This window comes from Epargyreus clarus, unplaced genomic scaffold, assembly GCF_041222505.1.
Source record: "Epargyreus clarus isolate Ecla_fem2 unplaced genomic scaffold, WU_Ecla_fem_2.2 ptg000017l, whole genome shotgun sequence".
Taxonomy (NCBI): Eukaryota; Metazoa; Arthropoda; class Insecta; order Lepidoptera; family Hesperiidae; genus Epargyreus; species Epargyreus clarus.
Window position 1 is genome coordinate 9297885 of NW_027332225.1, and position 21767 is coordinate 9319651.

Genomic DNA, 21767 nt, shown 5'->3' on the forward strand with positions numbered 1-21767 from the left:
GAAAAGCGGATTATTGATATAATATGCCTGATTAAGACTCAAATGGTTTAGTTTATAAGTCGACTTGTATCAGTATTGCTAATTCTTATTAAACAATATTATCATTGAATTCCATCACAAATATTAATAATCCTCGCATATACATTATGGAATTGAATCTACACGAAATCTGCCCAGTAAGGTAGAAAAACGACTTTATAACTGTGAGTTAGATTGACGTCGATGCTTCCGCATCGACGTCAATGAAAAAATACGTTTATAGGTCTTATTTAACCATCAATTGATGTTTAGCTGCACAAAAAATGCTGCGTTCCACTCCACGCCAAAACGCCAGCACACATTTTACTAGATAATTTTCATTCCAAACTGTTTTTGAAATAAGTATAATTCGAACTTGACTGATAACTTGATCATATAAAGCCGTGATAGTGTTTTTTGCCAATCGTTGATGACATCAAGGGGACCATCTCTAACATCGTCACGTGCAGCTCTTGGCACGTCGCTGTCTTCGTTGTAGTTAAATGGAAGTGTTAGTCGCTGCGGTATTTAAAGCCATCAAGTGGAAAGCGCGCATCCCGTCGCTTCCGTAGTCATGTGGAACTTGCGGAGCATGATTGTCGTTGTTATCGTTAAGTGGAACTTTGTTACTGGCGTTGTGTATTCACAATTGTTAAGTGGAACGCGCGCATCACGTCGCTGCCGTCGTCACGTGGAGCAGTCGGCGCGCGGCCGCCGCCGGCGTCAGTCGGTGGTGAGCCGCAGCCGCTTGAAGTAGTGCCGGCAGCAGAGCGCGGTGGGCGAAGGCGGCAGGTCTTGCGCGCGCGCCTCGCTGCCGAGCTGCTCGAGCGCGCGCGCGTACTCGCGCTGCAGCGCCACGAAGTCGATGTTCTGCTCGCCCATCGCCGCCATCGCGAGGAACAGGATGTCTCTGCACATTCATATAAGCCTTTTATATATTTAATCGAGTTATAGTAGCGGTAAAGGGAACCTGCCTGAACTTTTGCTATGTGATCGGTACCGCCCATTGATATGTGTAATCTACTGCGATTATAAATGAGAATTATTTTCGGAATGTTGGAAGCTCTCTTTTAAGTCTATCTGTCCTCTATCATAATCGATAAAAATGATAGCATATTATTATAACGGTAGTATCATTACCATAACGTAAAAATGGAAAAACATTTTTTTTATGTGGCATTTATATTCTTAAGCCCAAACAATCAAAAATAATTATTCTTTACGTTTAATACAAACAAAACGCTGATTTAAAAACATACTAACATAGACCTAAAAATTGCTCATTGAAACTTAATGCTTTATCCGTTTTGTAGAAACCCACATAATAAATAACGCTTAGTGCCCAATTTTATTTTGAGTAGTATATTTAACTCGAAACCTAGAATAACTCAAGATTAGCATAAAATACCTGTAGTACGAGTGATATCGTTTGCTGGAGCCGCCAGTGGACTCCCGCCACGCGGCCAGTTTTCGTATCGCGTCCGTGAGATCGTTGCTAAGCAGGCCGTCTAGTACGGCTAACATGACACTGAAATATGTAAACGGTGGAAAATGATGACGAAAGTGATAATTTTATGTAAATCATATGGTGTGAAATTGTGAGAGTTCTCCTGTGTTGTATTATTTTTATTCTAATCTGGAAAAAGAATATTATTTCTGTTAAAAGATTCTCTGTGTTTATCGTTTTATATTTCATTGATGCTGTACGATCATGGAGTGCACCTGATAGTAAGTGGCTACTGCCGTCCTTGGACATCTGTAATCAACCCCAGATAGGATTAGGTTCCTACTTGAGGTCGGCCATTGATGCGCCGCTACCCCTGAGGACTAAGCTGGAATGCCTCGGAAAAGTATATCTTCCTTCAAACCAGAACACAGCAGCGCTTTACACTCCTGTTATAAGACAGAAATAGGTGTGGCGGTGGTGCCGCCGGAGTCGAACCACAAAAGGTTCTACCATCTTATTATCTTATGACGATGACAGTATTCATGTTAAGTTCATAAGATCGTTGATGCGCCCGTCTGCCACGGTTAACATGACGCGGTAGGTAAACATAGGTCGCCAGTGCTAGCGTCACTATCGTTGCTGCGCACGTCTATAGTCCGCGCCAAACTGCTAGTCCGCTCCGAATATAGAAACAAGTCGCATCGCAACAGCAAATTGTAGATATTAGCGGGACGAAGACATCGCGGGATCCGTCCGGCACCCTCCTCTGCCCGCTTTCGCTCATGGGTATATAACTACGTGAGTGTGCCTTTACGTTACGGAGTATATGCTAACTAAACCTGCGCGCAACAACTTCAAAGCGGACTAGAAGTTTGGCGCGGCCTATACTACGGTTAACATAACGCGGTATGTAAAGGTAGGTCGCCAGTGCCGAGCCACGGGGCGCACGCCAACGCATAGTCCGTGCAGTACTGCCCAACTTCCGAGCATGGCTCAAAAGGAGGAAATGCGTCACCTACCGGCTGACACAGATGCTCACCGGACATGGCTGCTTCGGTGAGTATCTGCATAGAATAGGCAGGGAAGCGACAGCGCAGTGCCATCACTGCGGGCATGCCCAGGATTCCGCGCAGCACACGCTCGAGCACTGTCCAGCGTGGCAGTCCGAGCGGCGGATCCTGGTGCAACATGTAGGACCAGACCTCTCTCCGGAGGCTGTCGTCGCGGCAATGGTCCGTTCCGGCGAGGCATGGGATAGCGTGGTCGCCTTCTGCGACCGTGTTATGGTCGCTAAGGAGGACGCCGAACGGGCCAGGGAACGAGCAGATCCCGCGCGAAGGAGGAGGCGCCGCGGGCGTAGGTGACGCCCCACGGCGCGGTGTCCCTGTAGTACCGGGATCAGAATAGGGCTACGGTATCCCCTGCCTGTCGTAAGAGGCGACTAAAAGGGGGCTTCCGGGGTTGCGGGCGGCAAGAGTGGGAGCTCGAACCGTCCAGCAAGCAACCCCGGGAAGGACGACGATATGTGTGGTCGCATACCGACGTAAACACCAGACGGTTTGGAAGGAGCCAAAAGTGATCCCCCAGGGCAGAGCCCGATCGGGCATCGCGCTCGGAGGACTCCGGTTGTGTTCCCTCGGAGATCCCGGAGTTCTCCAAAAAGCGTTGAGGGCGGCCACCGGGGGGGTTTTAGTGCGGTAAAAATCCCACATAACCCGGCGTCGCTCCCACGTCGTCGGGTACCTTTTGAAGGTTTCCCCCTCGTAAACAAAAAAAAAAAAAAAAAAAAAGGTCGCCAGTGCCGACAAGCGATGTAGGTCGCTAAACCTGCACGCAACAATATCAGAGCGGACTATAGCACAGTTAACGTGACGTAGTATGTAAAGGTGGGTCGCGAATTCTACCAAGCGATGTAGGTCGCCAATACTCACGAGTGCTGCGCGCGCTCGTCGTGGTCGGTGAGCAGCAGCGCGCGCAGCTGGCGGGAGCGCGCGCGCGAGCGGCGGGCGCGCCAGGCGCGGTGCAGCGCCGCCTCGCCCTCGCCCGCGCGCCCGCCCTCCCACGCGCACTGCACCCAACACCGACCTGGATGTGGAAGACCAGTTGTTGGTGATTAAATTATGTATATGATATGGAGTAACATGCCTTTTCCCTCTTCCCCTGTCATCGCATGACACTTAATACTTAATACTAACGTGCGTTCCGGAAAGTACGCGCGAATTAATTAAGTGTTTTATCATCGCCACCCATGTGTATGTGGTACCCGAACGAAATAAGCACGTAGACAAATTTACATGACTGGGAAAAAATTGCTATGGCTTTTTTGACATTGTTTTTAAATTTTGGTTGTAATTCAGTTACTTATTTAGTTCGCTATTGTTATTGTCATTTTTTTGTTGTAAGCATAAGATCAAACACTAAACATTATACAATCGCTCTATATATAAAAATCTGAATATGTAATATTCACAAAAATAAATTACACATATTCAAAGAAATTATTATCAGTTATGTACAAAGTATTACTATTATGTAACCATTACACGATGTTTCGAAAAATAACAAAGTATAAAACAGAAAAAGATAATTTAACACCATACTCACAATTCGATACATATGGATACAAAATTGTTTTTCGAAATATAAGCTTTATATATTTTATTATTAAGATCAAAAAGCCCACATATCTGGTTAACTCACCAACTCTATCCACATCGGGCAGAGGGTCTGAACTCTGGTACTTCGCCGAGAAGTTGGGGCACAATAGATCCGGTAGATGGTTATCGATGTTGGCACGTTCTAAGAACCACACTAAATTCCAGTACACTATGGGATGCGATTCTACGAATTCGGGCTCCGCCAGACACGCGTCTCCTTCCCTACCTAGAATATAAACAAAATATTACGATATAATTAGTCAACATATTCTAAAGGTACATCTAATAGCTTTGACATAATTGTTCTTTTTTATACATACTAAAAAAAAATTTTTACTAAAAAGTTCTAGAAAGAAAAAATGTTCCAGAAAGTATTTTTCATAGCACTAACCTAATATGGACTCAAACTCTTTTCTCAGCACCAGTGGATTCAAATAAGGCACACTCAAATTTTCAACTTGCGTCTGGTCAGTCCGAAGGACCTGTAAAAAAGTTTGTACTTTGTACCATTGTATTATCCACAATATTGACCTAAAATGGTGGTTAGTTTATCTTACAATTCATTGTTGTTCCGTTTTTATTATTATCAGTATAGTTTAGCTTATTCATATTAAATTTGACAACATTTATTTTATTACCATTTTCTGGAAAAGATAAAAGAAAAAAGATAAAATTAAGATGTAGACCTCATGATTATTTTACCCTTTTTTGTACAAGGAAGCAAACTCTAATAAAACATCTATGGAAATTGCAATCCGCAAGCATTACCATCCAAGAGGCGTGTGTGGGCGTAGGTTTCATATAAGACCTCCTCACGAAATAGTGTTATATTTTATCAAATAACATAACAAACCTGCACGGAGAGCAGCGGCACAGTGTGGCGGCCGCACGCCGTGCAGCGCGTGTTCAGGTTGGAGTCGTCGGCCGCCCAGCCCGCCATGATGTCCTCGTCGTACAGGAACGCCATGCACTGGTGGCACTGCGAGCACGACGTGATGTGCACGCGGACCGACACGTTCTCTTGTTGCGCATCCTTCATAGAAATAAACATTAATAGATACTGTCGTCTAGGGAGCAATTTTAATCTATGCCAAAAAGGAATTTTTATTAATGCCCACGAATGCCTTGTTAACACGAGGACGAAGTTAGAGCACCATGTATAAGTGTGTCTGTCTTATTACACCCTTCACATTTGAAATACTTCCCACAGTTGAACCATTAAAGGTTCTTCTCCTTTGTAATAATTAAGTTAACCATTTTAGTTTAAATTAACCTAAAATGATCTATAGTCTGATTCATAATTAGGTGTCCAAAATGTAAACAAAGGTGTTGTCCTATCAAGAAAATACGTTTCAAATGGTAGTTTCTTATTTTTGACAATATTAAATTAATACAACAATAATAAAATAATAATCTAAATAAATTAAGATCAATTGAAATTTTCTAATATTTATATTACCTCAATTTCGTTCCATACAGTAATAATAATAAAAACAAGGTTTATGGTAGAAAATTAAAATGTGACAATGGTAACACAATCGGAACCCAAGACATTTCTTGTGCCATCAGTTTTGAGTTTCGTAGCTGATGTTATTCATTTTCGTGATTGTAATCGAACTCAAATGTATTATCATTTTCATAGCGCGTTCGATAAATTGTGAATAATTGTAAAGTTTTCGTTTTTTGTTGAGTTTTTTAAAATTTTTGTTTCTTGTTAATTATGACAGTGACATTTGATTGTTTACATTTTGGACACCTAATTATGAATCAGACTATAAATATAACCATATTAATAGTCACGATAAAGGATTTCTTAAACAAATTGTTCGAATATATGCAAGATCAAATGAACTACATAATCGTAAGCGACTTAAAATACTACTTAACACTTATACCACAATATAAGGATCTATTTATAGTATAAGGATTTATTTATAGATCTTTGTACTGTGCTTATACCATGTTAACATACCGTCAATGGTGGGTAGAGGTTGTCGGGTAAGTGCGAAAACAGCGTAGCGAGCGAACCGCGCTCCATCGAGCACGCCAACTCCGCGTCGCTTGAAGCGCGCCGGAATCCAGTACCACCCGTCCATTCTACAGACAAACATAGTATTGAATTTACACATTTATAATGTCTTCTTACTACATCCAACTGGTGTGTCTTGGTATACAGTTCTGATACACAGGCATTAAATTTATACGTCAACCTGGGTGCCTCCCTGGTTGACGTATAAATTTTAAATTTAAATGATGATTTTGGTTTTCATGTACTTGTATATTTCTGTTTTTTTATACGCGGTAATCCTCGAGTGCGATGATAGTAAATAATAATAACATTTATAAACTGAACTTTTTTTTATAAATCAATTATCCACCAACAGCATTTTTTTGACTTTACAAAGCTTTTAATTCAAACATTCTGATAGTGGGAAACGTGAACCAATAACGATGACTATTCTATTCATATACCCAATAATTCAAAAACATATTACCATCCGGATTGATTTCCGACGATCCATCCGAGGGATCTTCCTCAGCGATGAGACTGGATAGCGCACTAGTCGCGTTACCGATAGCCCCCTTCACCGGAGAGTTCGCAGATATAACCTCCTTCATTTCATCGAACTTCTTCGCCATACTTGTAGCCGCCGACTTGAGGCTGCTCAGGCCGCTTTGCAACAACTCGTTCGACTTCTTACCAGCTATGCTTGACGGGCTATAATGTTATATAAAAAATCTACGTAATTCTCATACGTATGGAATTTTACGAGACAATAATTAATAATAAAAGTAATTTGACTCCCAAAAAAAAAACTCCTACAAAAAGTCATATGGGCGAGTCAATTGTCATATAGTCTGGACTCATTATTGTAGATTTAAAAAAAAATCAGCAAGTAGCCAATGCCACCTTAACCACTGCGAATGTACATTTTTTTAAAGTATTATGCGTAATGAAGAAATGCAAAATAATTAGCTCCATAACGAAATACAACAAGCGCCAAACATGCACCTATGATTTAACTAAATATTTACTTAATGGATGTATGAAATACAAAAGCAAATGTTAGAAATACACTGAGCGAGACGGGGATGATTCTGTAATGAGACTAATTTGTTATTAACAGACACATCTGATAAACTACCTTCTAAATTAATGGACCTTCACCTCCAAGCCAGTATTATAGGTAAAAAAAAATATATAGTTTTCACGTTTTAATTCCTCCCAGCCCTTTACTTGAGTTCAAGATTTAAACGTATATGTCTAAAACGCATCGTATTGCAGTTTTGTTCAAACATTGAGTCTACCTGGTTGTGTTTGAGATACGTTCTAGGTTTACAGTACCAATCTAGATTTGAACCATTATTAATCCTTATTTTGAACACTAACTTTCTCAAAAAAAAATAACGTAAGTATCAAAGTTAAAGTTATAATTAGTACGATGCTGTGTATTACACTTTTCTTTATTGTAACGTTAATTTTAACACACGAACAGACACCACCACCGACAAAAAGTTAAATCTTTTTAGTCCCATACTCATTTCGAAAACTTACCTGAAATAGTTCTCGATCATGGCTTTGCCGATTTTCATATTTTCCTTTCTCAATGACAGCCTGGCGGGTGAATAGCGCCTAGGAGAACAAACAAGCTAGCACTTGCATAATGTGATGGTGCAACTAATATTGCAAACAATGTTGGTGACAAACTAAAAGTATTTTTACTGATTCTACCATCATTTTTATATTTCAAAGGTCTATAAGTTTAAATGACAATGTAGGTATATCTTTGTGGAACTATTGTAAACAAAATATTTTTATTCCACTTTCTGAAGACAATATTTTATTATAGGAATTTTGAAAACAAATTCAGACGTAATTAAGAAATTAGCTTGGTACAATAAAAGTAATATATAATAATAATAGATTTTCAAATAAAATATTATGAATAATTCAGGTAATAAATTATTAAGTGACTAATATAGTTAGTAAAATGATAGTAGAATAAAACGATGTTCATAAATTCTCATCGCTAAATTAAAACATCTAAGTCGGCAAAAAAATAAAGATCTAAACATGCGTTGTGATTCTATTGGTGAAAGAAAATCATTCTTAGCTATGAAAAAAAAAATGCCATTTAATGTCTGCTTGTTTACTTTTATGTTTAACTAATACTTAACCTTAACATGAATATTAAAATATGAAATTTATTCATATTTATTTAAGACATGCAAATGATAGATCATGTGATATTGATGTATGAATACATGCTATGTTTTTTAAATTTAATTGTAGCCATGTATTGATAAGAATTATAAAACGGTATTGCTAGTTCTTTCTATGACAATAGCTTTTTGTAAGTCACAAAAGCTAAGTAATAAATTAAGATCAAAGTAGGATGTTTAAATACAATATTATTACAATAAGATGTTATTTATAAATCGATGATATTTGACACCTTTGCCCTATTTTAATTAACATGTCGTGACACTTCACAGTTTATATATTATTTATCAATATCATATACCAATTTGATACCTCTTAAAGATATGTATGTACAGAAAAATAGTTTTGATTTCATAATTTCTTCATCAATAACATCATTCGTTTATGTAAAGGCTAAAAGATTTGTATGGACTAAGCTATATATTACAAAAAACTACTCATTCATTATACTGACAAGTTTCTTCGTAAACTATTATTTCATACGAAAAGTATACACCTATTACACATTAAACTCACCCGAAGCTAATCTTGAGCGTGTTCCCGAGGCTGACGAGGCTGGAGGAGACGGTGCCGGCGGGCGCGGTCTCGCTCCTGTGCAGTTTCCTGCCGACAGGAAACTATCGAGGTTATCCCGAACGCACACGGCACAGCACTAGCCTACCGGGTTAGCGGGCGCACGGTCACACGGCGCGGGTGGGTGTAGGTTTAAATCATTTGGCTAAGTGCAACGTCATAATTTGTACTTTCTCTGTAGCTTTGTCTTATATATCAGATTGTATTCTCGTAGTAATATGGAAAAATATAACAATTTCAATATAAGTAAGAGAAATATTGAATCATGTCGCATTTTATGAACTCCAAATTGCATCTATGATTTAAATGTACTATATGCGTTAAACTTTATGATTTTTCATAGTACTCAGCTAATATGTGTTTTATATTATAAAAAAAAATACGATATGTCATAAAGTTTGACGATACTTGATACGAATTTGTTACAAATTGTGCATGAATTATGCACAATTGTAATTCATTTTTCACTTCATTTTCTAATTCATTAATCAACGCGCCGTTTAAGGAGGACATTTGGATGGGGTGGATCACTCACACACACTAAAACGGGTCATAAAGTTACGTCCTACACTACGTTTTTTAATATAAAGCAGAGCATGCACTTTATTAATTAAGTAACCAATAGATGGACATCGGATCTGCCTTCACATAGCGTAATTAAGATACTTATGTTTACGGGTATAGTGGGATGATGTATCTTACTGTACCCGTAAAAATATGTTTAACTAAAATTGAAGCACTCGATATAATTAAGCTTATACACATTATAAAGGACATTTATAACTGCTATTAAAATTAAATTGTTTTAATCCCATAATATCTAACATTCGCTCTATAACCATAACCCTCATAATACGGCGTAACTTATGGCTCTAGGACTTTAGTACTAGATCCAATATCCATTTAGTTGCCATAGAATCCACATTATACAGTAACCCAGCAGTCAAGGAAGGTGTATACCCATGGTGTTCCTCAGGCGGGTCTTCCTGGAAGGACCCTGTGCGGCGGTGAAACAGCTTGGGGCTGACGCTCAGCTCGTGTTTGGGCGCGGGGGGCTCTTCCGCCGCGGCCGCGGGCGCTTCGCACGGGATCAGGGGCTGGCTTAACGCCCCCAGGGGGTCGTCTGATAGGACCGGGGTTCGGGGGGACAGTCTGGAATAAAACAAGTACTTAATTTTTTGAAGGTGGTAGAACCCTTTGTGGTTCGACTCCGGCGGCACCACCGCCACACCTATTTCTACCTAATAACAGCAGTGTTAAGCGCTGCTGTGTTCCGGTTTGAAGGGTGTGGTAATGGAGACAGACTTTTCCGAGGCATTCCAGCTTAGTCCTCAGGGGTAGTGGCGCATCTGTGGCCGACCTCAGGTAGGAATATCTAATCCTATCTGGGGTTGATTACAGATGTCCATGGGCGGCAGTAGCCACTTACCGTCAGGTGGACTGCATGCTCGTCTGCTACTCTTATATTTTAAAAAAAAAAAAAAAAAAAAGTTATTTTCCTATTTCTTGTGTTCAATGTTATAATAGTAAGATATTAAAATGCGATAGTAAATAATTATTAAGAAGTAAATTAACGCCGTTTTTTCTGCACTACCACTATAATTATGACAATCAAAGGGAGAAAGAATTTGCTTTATTCGATTATTTATGCTATATCCGAGTTCTTAGATCCAAATGAAGACGAAGTAGATTTGTATAATCCCATATAGAGTTTAAATTGTTACATACTTGAGAGGAGAGGATTTGGATGTTTCTAAAGTTTCTGTAGCTGCCGCTTCCTTCTCAGGCTCCTCTGGAAAACTTAGTGTCCTCGAACACCGTGATTTAGGATTTGATGTACCTAAAAATTATGAACATACATTTATATTTTTATTTTTCTATATGGTTCTTGATATCTATCCGTCTGTATTGTTATGCGTGATGTATGACAGAGTAAATAAATTTTATGTATTTTATTATCAAATTGCATATTAGCGCGTAATTCATTTTTACTTTACAAGCTTATTCTATGTTATTTTAATAGCGTTAATTTTTATGATAAGATTAATTCATTTTATTAAATAGTATAAATGGTAAACCGTTCTAATTAATTAAATAAATGGATAAGTAGTTCAGTAGCAACATATTCCACTATGTACAGTAGTAAGGTAGAGTGTTACCACTAGAAAACGATAGCCTCTGTAGGTTTTGTACGATCTGCGCGTCGCCGGCGAAGCTCTCTGAACGTGTGAGGATGCGTAGATCCGACGGACTATCCGGGCTCACGTGGATTGTCTGTATAATAAAAATCAATCAGCACCTGAATTATAAACTTATTTATATTTCAATTATTATTACATAAACTTTTCCAATAATTAATTAATCAAATTAATTAAATCAAGCGCCATAATTAATCCGACAACTTAAACGCTCTTAAACGTTCTTAAACGGTTAATTATCGTTTACTTTCGTTGAATGTTTTGAATTTCCTTATTGATGCCGATGATAGTTAGATAAATATTGTTTTTGTTACTGGAGTTAATGTTTTATTCGTACCTGTCTCTTTTCCGCTATAGGTATTGTTGGCTCAGGTTCTTCACTTCCTAGCGAGTTACTTCGTGGCCTAGATGACCCAGTTAAGTCGGGATCCGACGGGAGTCCTACGAATAAAAAATATAGTAAAAAGTGTTCGAATAAATATATCAATATATATTTTGAGTGTTTCAATAGCTCAACAGCTTCGAAGTGGAATTTCCAACACAGCATATTCCTTCACCATCAACTCGTACACTAACCACCAGTATATCGTTCGCAAGTAATATGTGCATGTACCGGAGATGAGTATCCCGGCGGCGGCGGACATGGCGTGCGCGCGCGGGCGGGCGGGCGCGGCGCGCACGATGTTCCCGCGCCGGCACAGCGCCTCGAACGCGCTCGCGCTCGCCTCCGCCTCGCGCCCGCACGCTGCGCGACACAGGCAAAAACATTATGTTACGTAATAAATGTACAATATAGAATTACAGTTTCACATTGTTATGTATTGTTACGAATAAGCCCAACTAAACAGGAACTGAATAGCAAAAATGCAAGACATTTTTTTAGGTTAAATAATTTATGTACAATTAAGATTTATCGTTTTATATTGCATAACAATATTAAAAGGACGGTAAAAAAATAGAAATAGTTATTATAAAATGGGGATATAAGCTAAAAATGGACGCATAATAAGAACATTCCTCTACCCTTGCAGTAGTATTTTTTTTTGCCTTCCACGCATAACTTTTCCTCATAACATTCTTCATTTATACAAGAAACAATAAATCTTCATTCTTTGATTTTTCAAAATGTATGTATTTGCATGACTACTTGATATTCAGTTTATGCGACAAGAAATATGCTCATTCCAAGAACACACAATAACATAAAAATTCCGACTACGACACACAAAGATACTTGAATTAATACCTACCATAAAGAAGTTTAAATGTAATTATACCATATTTTAGTAGTATGAATAACAAACTATATAATATTTATGTACATACCTGAATCTAAGCTAGACCGACTCCGCGCTGGCTCTGCAAGGGCTAAAGCTGCCAAGTCCGATCCATCGCCACCCGCTGTACGTACTCGTGGCAATGTTCCACCACCTAGAAATAAAAACTTCCATTTAATTATATGTAAAATGTAACACATATTATTGTTGAATGAAGAATCTCCGTACACTAAATACCTTTCTCGTTTTTTATATCTGCGCTATAATTATTGTTAAATACCAGACATATAAATATAGAAAGTAAATAAATAAATTAAATAAATAAAGTAAATTTTCTTTTGGAGTGCGCGCCAAAGTTCTACCCCGCTTCCAACATAGAAAGTCCAACGAGTCGCGTCGCAACAACAAATTGTACATATTAGCGGGAAGAAGAAAAGTCGGCACCTATCCGCTGCCCGCTTTCGCCCCCGGGTACATAGCTGTGTTAGTGTCCTTACGTTGCTACGGAGTATATGCTTGTAGTTGTGTTCGACCGCATTTGCTCTCTGACTACACCTGCGCGCATGAACTTCAGAGCGGACTAGAAAAATTTCTAGTCCGAAAAAAAAACTAATATAACCCTCAAAAATATAAATTCCTTCACAATCATGATACACCATTAAATAGAAAAACTTCTAGTCCGCTCCAAGCGCCAAACGGCGCGAACTATACCACACTACTCTTGGCAACTCTTGGCAATAAACATGTGACTATCTTTTATTGCAGAGATTCATTAAATTTACTTACTGGCCCCCGCCGTTCCAGCGCGTTCACCGCGAGCCAGTCGTTGTGCGCCCGCCTGGCGGAACAACGCCGCACCTACCACTGCTATGCGGAGCTTGTTCCATAGTAGTTTAGAACCGCTGTAAATATACGTCAATGAATTAATTGTGATGTAGTATAACCTAGAAGAATACTATTTATCAATTTCTAACGAAGATGGGGAATAAGGAATATGATTAAATTTTTCGAACATTATTACTTTACGAATATGTTACTTATCTCTACAAAATAATTCGATTAAAAAGCTACTTGTCTTCGCCAACTGTTTCATAGCGAGAATAGTTGCGTGGTTGACCATATTAGTAAGTAGAGTGCATAATATAACATAATAAAGAAAAATAAATGTAATCCTCGAAGTCATAGATTTATTTAAAATCTTGTCGATTAAAACAACAAACGAATATGTTCGAACACGTTCAAACATCTTAAGAGGTGTATTCTAGAATACAGCAACAAAATATTGTTGTATTGCACTAATAAATTCTACAGAATTTTATTAAATGTTTGTGTAACTCTCACCTCGGCATATCCTTAGGCCAATTAGCTTCTAAAACACAACGGTTGTAGTAGCCGTACGTGAGAGCGTTAGGCTGTAGCCCCGCCCTCTTCATTAGAAACAATAGCTGCACTGCCAGTACTGGCAAGGAGTGTATACCGCATAGCTGCATCATTACTCTGTAGCATACCTGGTCAAGGGGTAAATAAATAAAATTTCAGTTGAATAATATATACATTCATATTTTTAGGACACCTTATCATACTTTAAAAAAATTGTTGTTTTCATAGACGAACTAACTTAGGCCCGTTTTTAATAGTTAAGCTATCCGATGTTTTACCGACATATGTCGATTACTTTATAGTAGAAATTGTCAAATTACAATCTTTGCTAATCAAATTTGAATAGATAGAGTATTAATAACGGACATCATAAGCGTTATTGTAAGATTTTCGGTCATTAAAAATTTTAAATCCTCATGAATTGTAGGAATTTTAAAACCCCTAATTCTTTTCCATACATCATGATATTAATACTTAAGACCCAATACACGACTTATATGTGAATTTAGGTTAAAATAAACGCGAATTATAACTATATTGTAATGTACACATGTTACACAGTACAATATCTATTTATGCCTATGTACATAACTATTATTATTACAATATCCTCACCTCATCACACGGGACCCGTAACTTAGTGGCACGCTCCAACAGCTCGAACGCCACTCGCAGAGCCGCATGCTCCTTGCCCCGGTAGAGGATCAGTCGGCACGGCAGCGCGAGGAAATATAGCGAATAGCACGCTCCTAGTAAACATTTGGCCCATGCCTCGGGCGATAGGCTGGCTTTTCTCGCGAGTCTGTAGAATGGTAGGGATTTTGAATAAAGTATTAACCTTTGATGTTAGAGCGGTAACAGATAATTTAGATCTAATAATATGTCAAATATCTGTTCAATAATATGCTGTTACAGACGCTAAATATAGTACTCAAAGATATGTTAATTGAAAACTTTAAATAGTATTGTAGTAATGATGAGGAAGAAGTGCCATTCAAGAGTTATTACCAATTGTTAATAAGTTGTTATGAAATATATGTAAAACGTCAATTAACCCAAAAATGTGTCAGTGTAGAGCTACTTTATGAAAATCTTGGCAATGTCGGCTCTCTAGCCCCATATATTTACGCCAACCACTTTGAAATCTAAATCAATAATTTTAATGATTCTAATCATTTAATGCGCGACAGGTGGCGCTAAACATATGTACAATTATGTTGAAAATAAATGATATAGTTGTTTCCTACAGTGTAGGTTTAGGAATGTACATTGACATTATTCACGTCCATACCTCTGAGCTGCCGCAATCTCCTGTTTCGTCCTTCTAGCCATGGGAGACGCATCAGCTAGTGATTCTGCCGATGCGAGCGCCGCGGCCGGTAAAGATTGTACCGCCCCGCCGCGCGAGTTCACTCGACACCGCGCCACTAACGTCTCGTCCAGTATGAACTTCTCGTATGTGTAAGTTTCGTCTGAAAAAAATAATCTAGTTAGGTAACGTAATATAATGTATAAGATGGACTGTCTATTCTATTAAGAGTTGGTAGAAATATTAATTTCTGGCACTATTTAGTTAACAGTGTGTAAGATTGAATGTCATTTGTAATTTTATTTGCAATTTTTTTTTGTTATTATTAATTATATTAGCAACGTTGAAATAAACATATCTTAATTCTATAATAAATATATATGATTTTTTGTGCAGCGGTGTAGCGTGCGTTCGCACTACCCAGGGCGGAAGTTCAATTTGTCTTTGTTTATATAGAGATATAATTCGACGTAAAAAATTTAAAGTTTAACATTTTTCGGCCCCCCAAACATGAGAGCGATTGGTCGTGGTCGTGGCACTAGCGGTGACGTCACTAGCGGCGGGCACCAGCGGTGACGTCACCAGCGGCGGGCACTCACCGGGGTCGGGCGGGTCGGGGGGCAGCACGAACACGGTCCGCTCGGCGGAGTGCGCGGGGTCCATGGCCAGCAGCGGCTCCTCGGACTGCCCGGCCGCCACGCGCTCGATGCACTCGTCGAAGAACGTCAGCCCCTGGTCCGCGTCGCACACGAACGAACGCTCCTCGATGAAACGCGTGAACATCTGCGTGCGCATCATTAGCGCGAAGAAGCGTTGTTGTGTCTGAAATAGGGTTAGATTGTCAATTTAGGCCGTCCGCTAAAACTGTATAGTCCGCGTAAAACTGATAGTCCGCTCTGAATATAGAAATTAATCGCTTCGCCATAGCAAATTGTATGACTACACCAGATCGCAACAACTTCAGAGCGGACTAGCGGTTTGGCGCGGACTATACACACTCGCGTGTTGCATACGAAAATAGTATAAACAATGCCAATGGTTATTGAACGCGCTACGGGGGGCGGGTGCACAACGCTGACGCGCGTGACGTTGACTCGCTCATAGTATATTTCTTCTAATTTCTTCACCCGCGACGCATCTCAGAACATCTGGAGCGGGCGTCCGCTCCGTGCGTTCTGGGACATGACAGTTTCAGTGAACGCGCTTAGAGATTACTAAGGCCATCAGTCGATGGCGAGATTTTTAAAGTAAACACAGGCACACATTTCTTAAATAATATTTAAGTGTCTTTTCCAAACAAGGCACTATATAATAGATATCAAAAAATTTGACGATCTCATTGGATGTTTTTGTAATATTTAAAGACCAATTCAAATCAAATCAAATCAAATCAAAATTTTTTATTCAAAATAGGTTCTTTACAGATCACTTTTTGAATGTCAAAGCAACTACCACCACTTCACAAGGTGTTTCGTTATGGAGAAGAAGCGGCGAAAGAAACTCCATAACACACATCTTTTAAAAAAAATGTTTTTGACAATGTTAACTTAACGTAATGGTACATGTGGAGCTGGAGCTAATTCAGACCACACCGTTTTGTCAGTCAAATAATCACTTACTTTATAGTACGCTTTTTTACATAGCGTTAGTTTAACGACATGTTTAAACTTTTTTTCTGTGAGATTCAAATAGTATGATGAATAAATAAACTACTAAAAATCTTTGTAGGGGACTTTCAGGCAAAGAATGATTTGTTTTCAGGCGAAACACGTAAGGAACTTATTCATTGAAATTATCTAGTGTGAAAAAATTGCAAACCATTATAAAATATATATAACCTACCTTATCCCTAGATCTGAGAAACGCGTCCATATGAAACAGCGCATGTGGATCTGTGGTGCCAACTGTCGGCGCTTTTGTAATGGGTATGAGATAGCTGCGATATCCTTGTAAAGTAACTGCCATAAACCGTAAGAAAGCCTCTTGAATTTTCAGCTCCAATGCTTGCTAAAATAAAAAGTGTATTTAAAGATAGATAATTACATGAATAAAAGGAAAGTTTGGCCAAGGATAGAAAAATAAAAGCTTGTAAAAAATTAAACCTTACCTCCTTCTTCCTCTTTTGAAAATCTCTATCTAAACTTGTGGTGGGCTCACCGTTATATTTACTGTCACTTGAACGATGAACTGGAGAGGCTAAAAAAGAAAATGCATTATAAAAATTGTAAAAAAAACATATCACAGGAATGGCTATCTGCCTGAAATTTAACTTCTAGATATCAGCCTCGTCTATTGGATTATGTCAATTAGAAGCTTCTTACGGCATCCACAAATAAGACGAAATATTTCGCAGGGTTAATACCACCAAGCTTAACCTATTACATACTTTAGAAGCAACGTACCTAACATACCAGGTCGTATGTCAGCAAATAGCTGGTCTAGTGTCTGTCGTAGCACTCTCGCTTGTCGCTTCGGTAACAATTTTAGCGATATATGTCGCTGCGATTCGCAGATCTGCAAGAAATTATGAAAGGGTATTGGTGCCTTTGAAGGTCGTATTTTTTCGGCTATATTGAAACTAGCAAAAATATAATAGGAAATTGATAATTGAAATTAAAATATAAAAATATGTTTAAAAAATTATTAAAAAAGGGACCGATCACATAAGATGAATGTGTTTAAAACACCCAAAGACTTTCTACCGATCATGTGGAGCGCATGCGCATCGGTCGGAGGCTACGATCGAACTAGCAGTAAAGGGCATTATATGCTCGGTATTACGGCATGACGTTATAATGGTTCGATATTCGTTCAGAATGGATAGTGGTAGAAAATTACATCTACGACACCTGATGTTACGATGATATCTATACGTCAAATGTATATTTTGGAATACTTACAGTTATATTATTTGTATCTAAGTCGACGCACGTGACATCTGGCGGAGGTTCGTACAAATCGAAAAATCTTGAGTCGACGCCGATTAAATAAGGCAACGGCGCGTGTAGAACTTCTGCTAAACCTGAATCAATCAATATTATGTTTTATTTAATTCTTTATGTTACCATAATCAAAGTAATAAAAATTTTGTGATTGCAGAATTGATGAAATTTTAATCTTATATGCGAACTTGCAAAAAAGGTCTTACCTAATGGACATAGAGGTATGTAAGGGCACTGCCATTTGAACGGAAACAAAAGACTCGATACGGCTTCCGAAACTGCTGTCAGTGTGTCCGGCCTGTAAACAATAAAACATATTTAACAGAAAAAGCAGATATAGGCATTAGGCAATCTTTGGAAAGTAGCTGGCCAAAACTGTCCATGGACATCAGTGGCGAACTAAATGTATAATCGTTTCTACCTGAAGCTGATTACATAGGGGTTTCCTCTCCTGAGGACTGCGATGGTTACCTTATGCGTAAGTTACCCCATCACACGCTTTCACAGAACGCTAACTGCTTCACACCAGAAACGGGCATAGCGGTGGTAGAGTCCGCGCTAAACTGCTAGTCCGCTCCCAATATAGAAACGAGTCGCGCCGCAATAGCAAATTGTAGATATTAGCGAGACGAAGACAGCGCGGTACCCCCCGGCACCCGCCGCTGCCCGCTCTCGCCCGCGGGTACATAGCTGCGTTAGTATGCCCTTACGTTGCTACGGAGTATATGCTTGTAGTTGTGTTCGACCGTATTGGATTTCTGACTGACACCTGCGCGCATTAACTTCAGAGCGGACTTGAAGTTTGGCGCGGACTATACCACCTCGACCTATGAAGCTCTAGTGGCTAATGAATCGCCAGTACACGGACCTGAGCGAGTGTATCAGTATCTTCTGCTCGGTGAGGGCCAGCGCCAGCGATTACATAGGCGTTTCATCTCCTGAGGACTGAGATGATTAACTATTGTGTAAGTTACCTGGCACCACACCGTTCCACCGTAACGCTAACTGCTTCACGCTAAAAATATGCAAGGCGGTGGCATGGCTGGGTCGACTTATGAAGCTCCAATCGCTAATAAATAAAATAAACGCTTTTTACACTCAAAGCCCCATACATAAACACTCAGACCCAGAACAGATATCTAAATTCATCATTCAAATGTCTGTTTGGCCGGAGATCGAACCCGGAACCCTTTGCGCGTCAAACCCGTATGGTGACCGCTCCGCCACGCGGGTCGCCAATAATAACGGGCCTAATGAGTCGGCAGTACACTGACCTGAGCGAGTGTATGAGTATCTTCTGCTCGGTGATGGCGAGCGCGAGCAGCAGCAGGCAGTTGTCGGGGCCGAGGTTGAGCAGCAGCTGCCGGAAGCCGGCGCCGCTGCGCACCAGCGGCTGGTCGTCCCGACGCGTCACTATCACGCGGTCGTGGGGGTTCGTTGGCGATAACTGAATAACAATATTATAAAGTTATTAAATTGTGAATTTATATGATATATTATTTAAAAAAATAAATGACATAAGGTGATATATAGGGCTAGGGCTTTTTTCCTGTCATGCGTGCTAAGTTCGTACGTAAGGATAGTCCGAGTAAAACTGCTAGACCGCTCTGAATGTAGAAATGAAAACGCGTTGCCGTAGCAAATTGTATGACTAAACCTGCTCGCAACACCTTCAGAGCGGACTAGCAGTTTGGCGCGTACTATACGTCCCGTCCGACAGCGCCCCTTGGATCTTGTTGTTAAAGCACATCAGTTGCGAGATTGTAGCGAGTTAATTCATGTGTGATAATGTGTCATGCGTGCGGTGGTAGTCCCGCGTGACAAGAAAAGGACCCAAATAGATCGTGCCAGATTGCGAAAATTACATACATTACATTACATGCGATATTTTTTTAAAATAAATGTTTACCTGTAACAATATTCTTGGTTCAGGAAAAGGAACTTCTTCCAATAAATGAATAATATACCTTTCTATAGGTATACTCAACGGTTCTTTACTCCACGACAATTCCTAAAAAAATATAAACAATTAATCCCAAAATATTTCGTTAAAACACAATGAAGACATTATGAGCAAACCTACATAGGTGTCTTCAGGCATGTGCCTAAGATCACTTTAAAGAGAAAGAATGAAAAGATATGTTTATATGTACGGTCGAATTGAGAACCCTCGTTTTTTGAAGTCAGTTAAAAAAAAATGTTGATGTAGTTGAAACTCACCAATATATACAAGAGCCAGCGTTCGAATGTATCGCTAAAGGGCCATCTAGACAGCAGGCAGACGCACTTGTTCGCGTGTAGCACGTGCGTGGAGTGTGACACGCCCGCGCGCCAGCCGATCTGCTCGGCCTGTGCATCCGTTACTTGCGTGTGCGGGTACGGCTCGTAGAATGTCACCGCTGACCCGTACACCTGGGAACAATAATAATTCCGTGTCGTAATGTGAAAATATCTTAGAAATGAATAAATCTACATTTTTTAAGGGATTTGAATGCACTAGAAGCGTTCGTGGTTTGACTAATGATACACTAATTCAGTTATAAACTTATTATATAAATATAGTGCTAAAAACGGATGTATTCTGGTTCGCAAGGACAACAGTACAGAGATTTCAGGGGTATAGTCCGCGCCAAACTGTTAGTCTGCTCTGAAGTTGTTGCGAGCAGGTGTATCATAGGTCATACAATTTCCTATGGCGACGCGATTCATTTCTATATTCAGAGCGGACTAGCAGTTTTACGCGGACTATAACAGAGTATATGTGACAAACCAAAAGGAGTCACATTAAAAATCATATAAAATGTGTTTTTTTTCTTCTTGTATCTTGTATTGTGTGTGCATAAATAATAAATAAATAAAAAATATCATTAATTAATTATCGTCTCAATTCAGGTTCGTGCGTACGTTAGAATGACCTACAGCGGCATGACAGTGATATTTGCAAAACCAACTTCCACCACGATTAATATTAAAGTTGAATATTGATTTCCATATAGAATGTTGATTAATGAAAAGACATCTGAGAACTAGCTGCTTTCAGTTAAAATTCGCAGATTCAACAAATAAAAATAAAAATGATGCCCACCTTATCAGTAGCGTCAGCAACAGTAAGCACAAAAGTAGAAAAGACCGGCTTCGGCATAGCTGCGTTATTAGGCCACAGCTCCAAAGTGGCGCCCATTGGTAAACAAAACAGCGGCACAGACGTCGGAAACGCTAAACTACGCCGCTCCGTCATTGGATACCTGGAAATACAAACATAATATCAGACACATAATTATGATATAATAATGTAAAATTGAGTAATAGGTGGATTAATAACTTGAACATTGGTTAATAAAATGGCAAAAGACATGAATTTGTTTATGTTAATAATTTTATGATACTATTGGTATTTTGTATCAATTTGTAGACATACAAAGACTTCCAATTAAGTTATAAACTCGTTATACATATTTAGAATATTAAATAATTTATTTAATTCATATACAGGGTGAATTTATCAAACGGGCCTTCAGGGCCAAATCCGACACTATAAAGATTAGCGAAAAATGCTGAAAGGAGTTACGAGCCCGATTTTGATAAAAACTAAAACTGCATCATTACTTTTTTAAAATATCTTTTTCCCTGGCCGGGAATTGAACCAGTTCATTTAGAAAAAAAAACATCCTCTTTATTATTCCACAATCTGATAGTGTCGCTTATAAGGATTAAATTCTGGGAAGTAATGTTATGTGACAA

General features: G+C 39.2%; 1 protein-coding gene across 1 annotated transcript in view; it reads right to left on the bottom strand.

The window, feature by feature from the left end:
• Positions 1–228: 228 nt before the first annotated feature.
• Crag (DENN domain-containing protein Crag) overlaps positions 229–21767 on the bottom strand; it is a 34747-nt gene continuing 13208 nt past the window's right edge. The window contains exons 5-34 of the mRNA XM_073081884.1: positions 21112–21271; positions 20247–20438; positions 19936–20037; positions 19301–19473; positions 18233–18324; positions 17985–18106; positions 17496–17598; positions 17192–17280; positions 16927–17091; positions 15684–15906; positions 15067–15247; positions 14391–14577; positions 13737–13903; positions 13182–13297; positions 12445–12549; positions 11732–11863; positions 11456–11559; positions 11080–11194; positions 10649–10760; positions 9881–10072; positions 8864–8950; positions 7679–7756; positions 6618–6841; positions 6095–6219; positions 4976–5155; positions 4514–4604; positions 4166–4348; positions 3397–3550; positions 1427–1546; positions 229–928 (exon numbers count right to left, since the gene is read on the bottom strand). Coding sequence (XP_072937985.1) covers positions 742–928; positions 1427–1546; positions 3397–3550; positions 4166–4348; positions 4514–4604; positions 4976–5155; positions 6095–6219; positions 6618–6841; positions 7679–7756; positions 8864–8950; positions 9881–10072; positions 10649–10760; positions 11080–11194; positions 11456–11559; positions 11732–11863; positions 12445–12549; positions 13182–13297; positions 13737–13903; positions 14391–14577; positions 15067–15247; positions 15684–15906; positions 16927–17091; positions 17192–17280; positions 17496–17598; positions 17985–18106; positions 18233–18324; positions 19301–19473; positions 19936–20037; positions 20247–20438; positions 21112–21271 — 4261 coding nt within the window. The 3' untranslated portion in view covers positions 229–741. The remainder of the gene's footprint in view (positions 929–1426; positions 1547–3396; positions 3551–4165; positions 4349–4513; positions 4605–4975; positions 5156–6094; positions 6220–6617; positions 6842–7678; positions 7757–8863; positions 8951–9880; positions 10073–10648; positions 10761–11079; positions 11195–11455; positions 11560–11731; positions 11864–12444; positions 12550–13181; positions 13298–13736; positions 13904–14390; positions 14578–15066; positions 15248–15683; positions 15907–16926; positions 17092–17191; positions 17281–17495; positions 17599–17984; positions 18107–18232; positions 18325–19300; positions 19474–19935; positions 20038–20246; positions 20439–21111; positions 21272–21767) is intronic.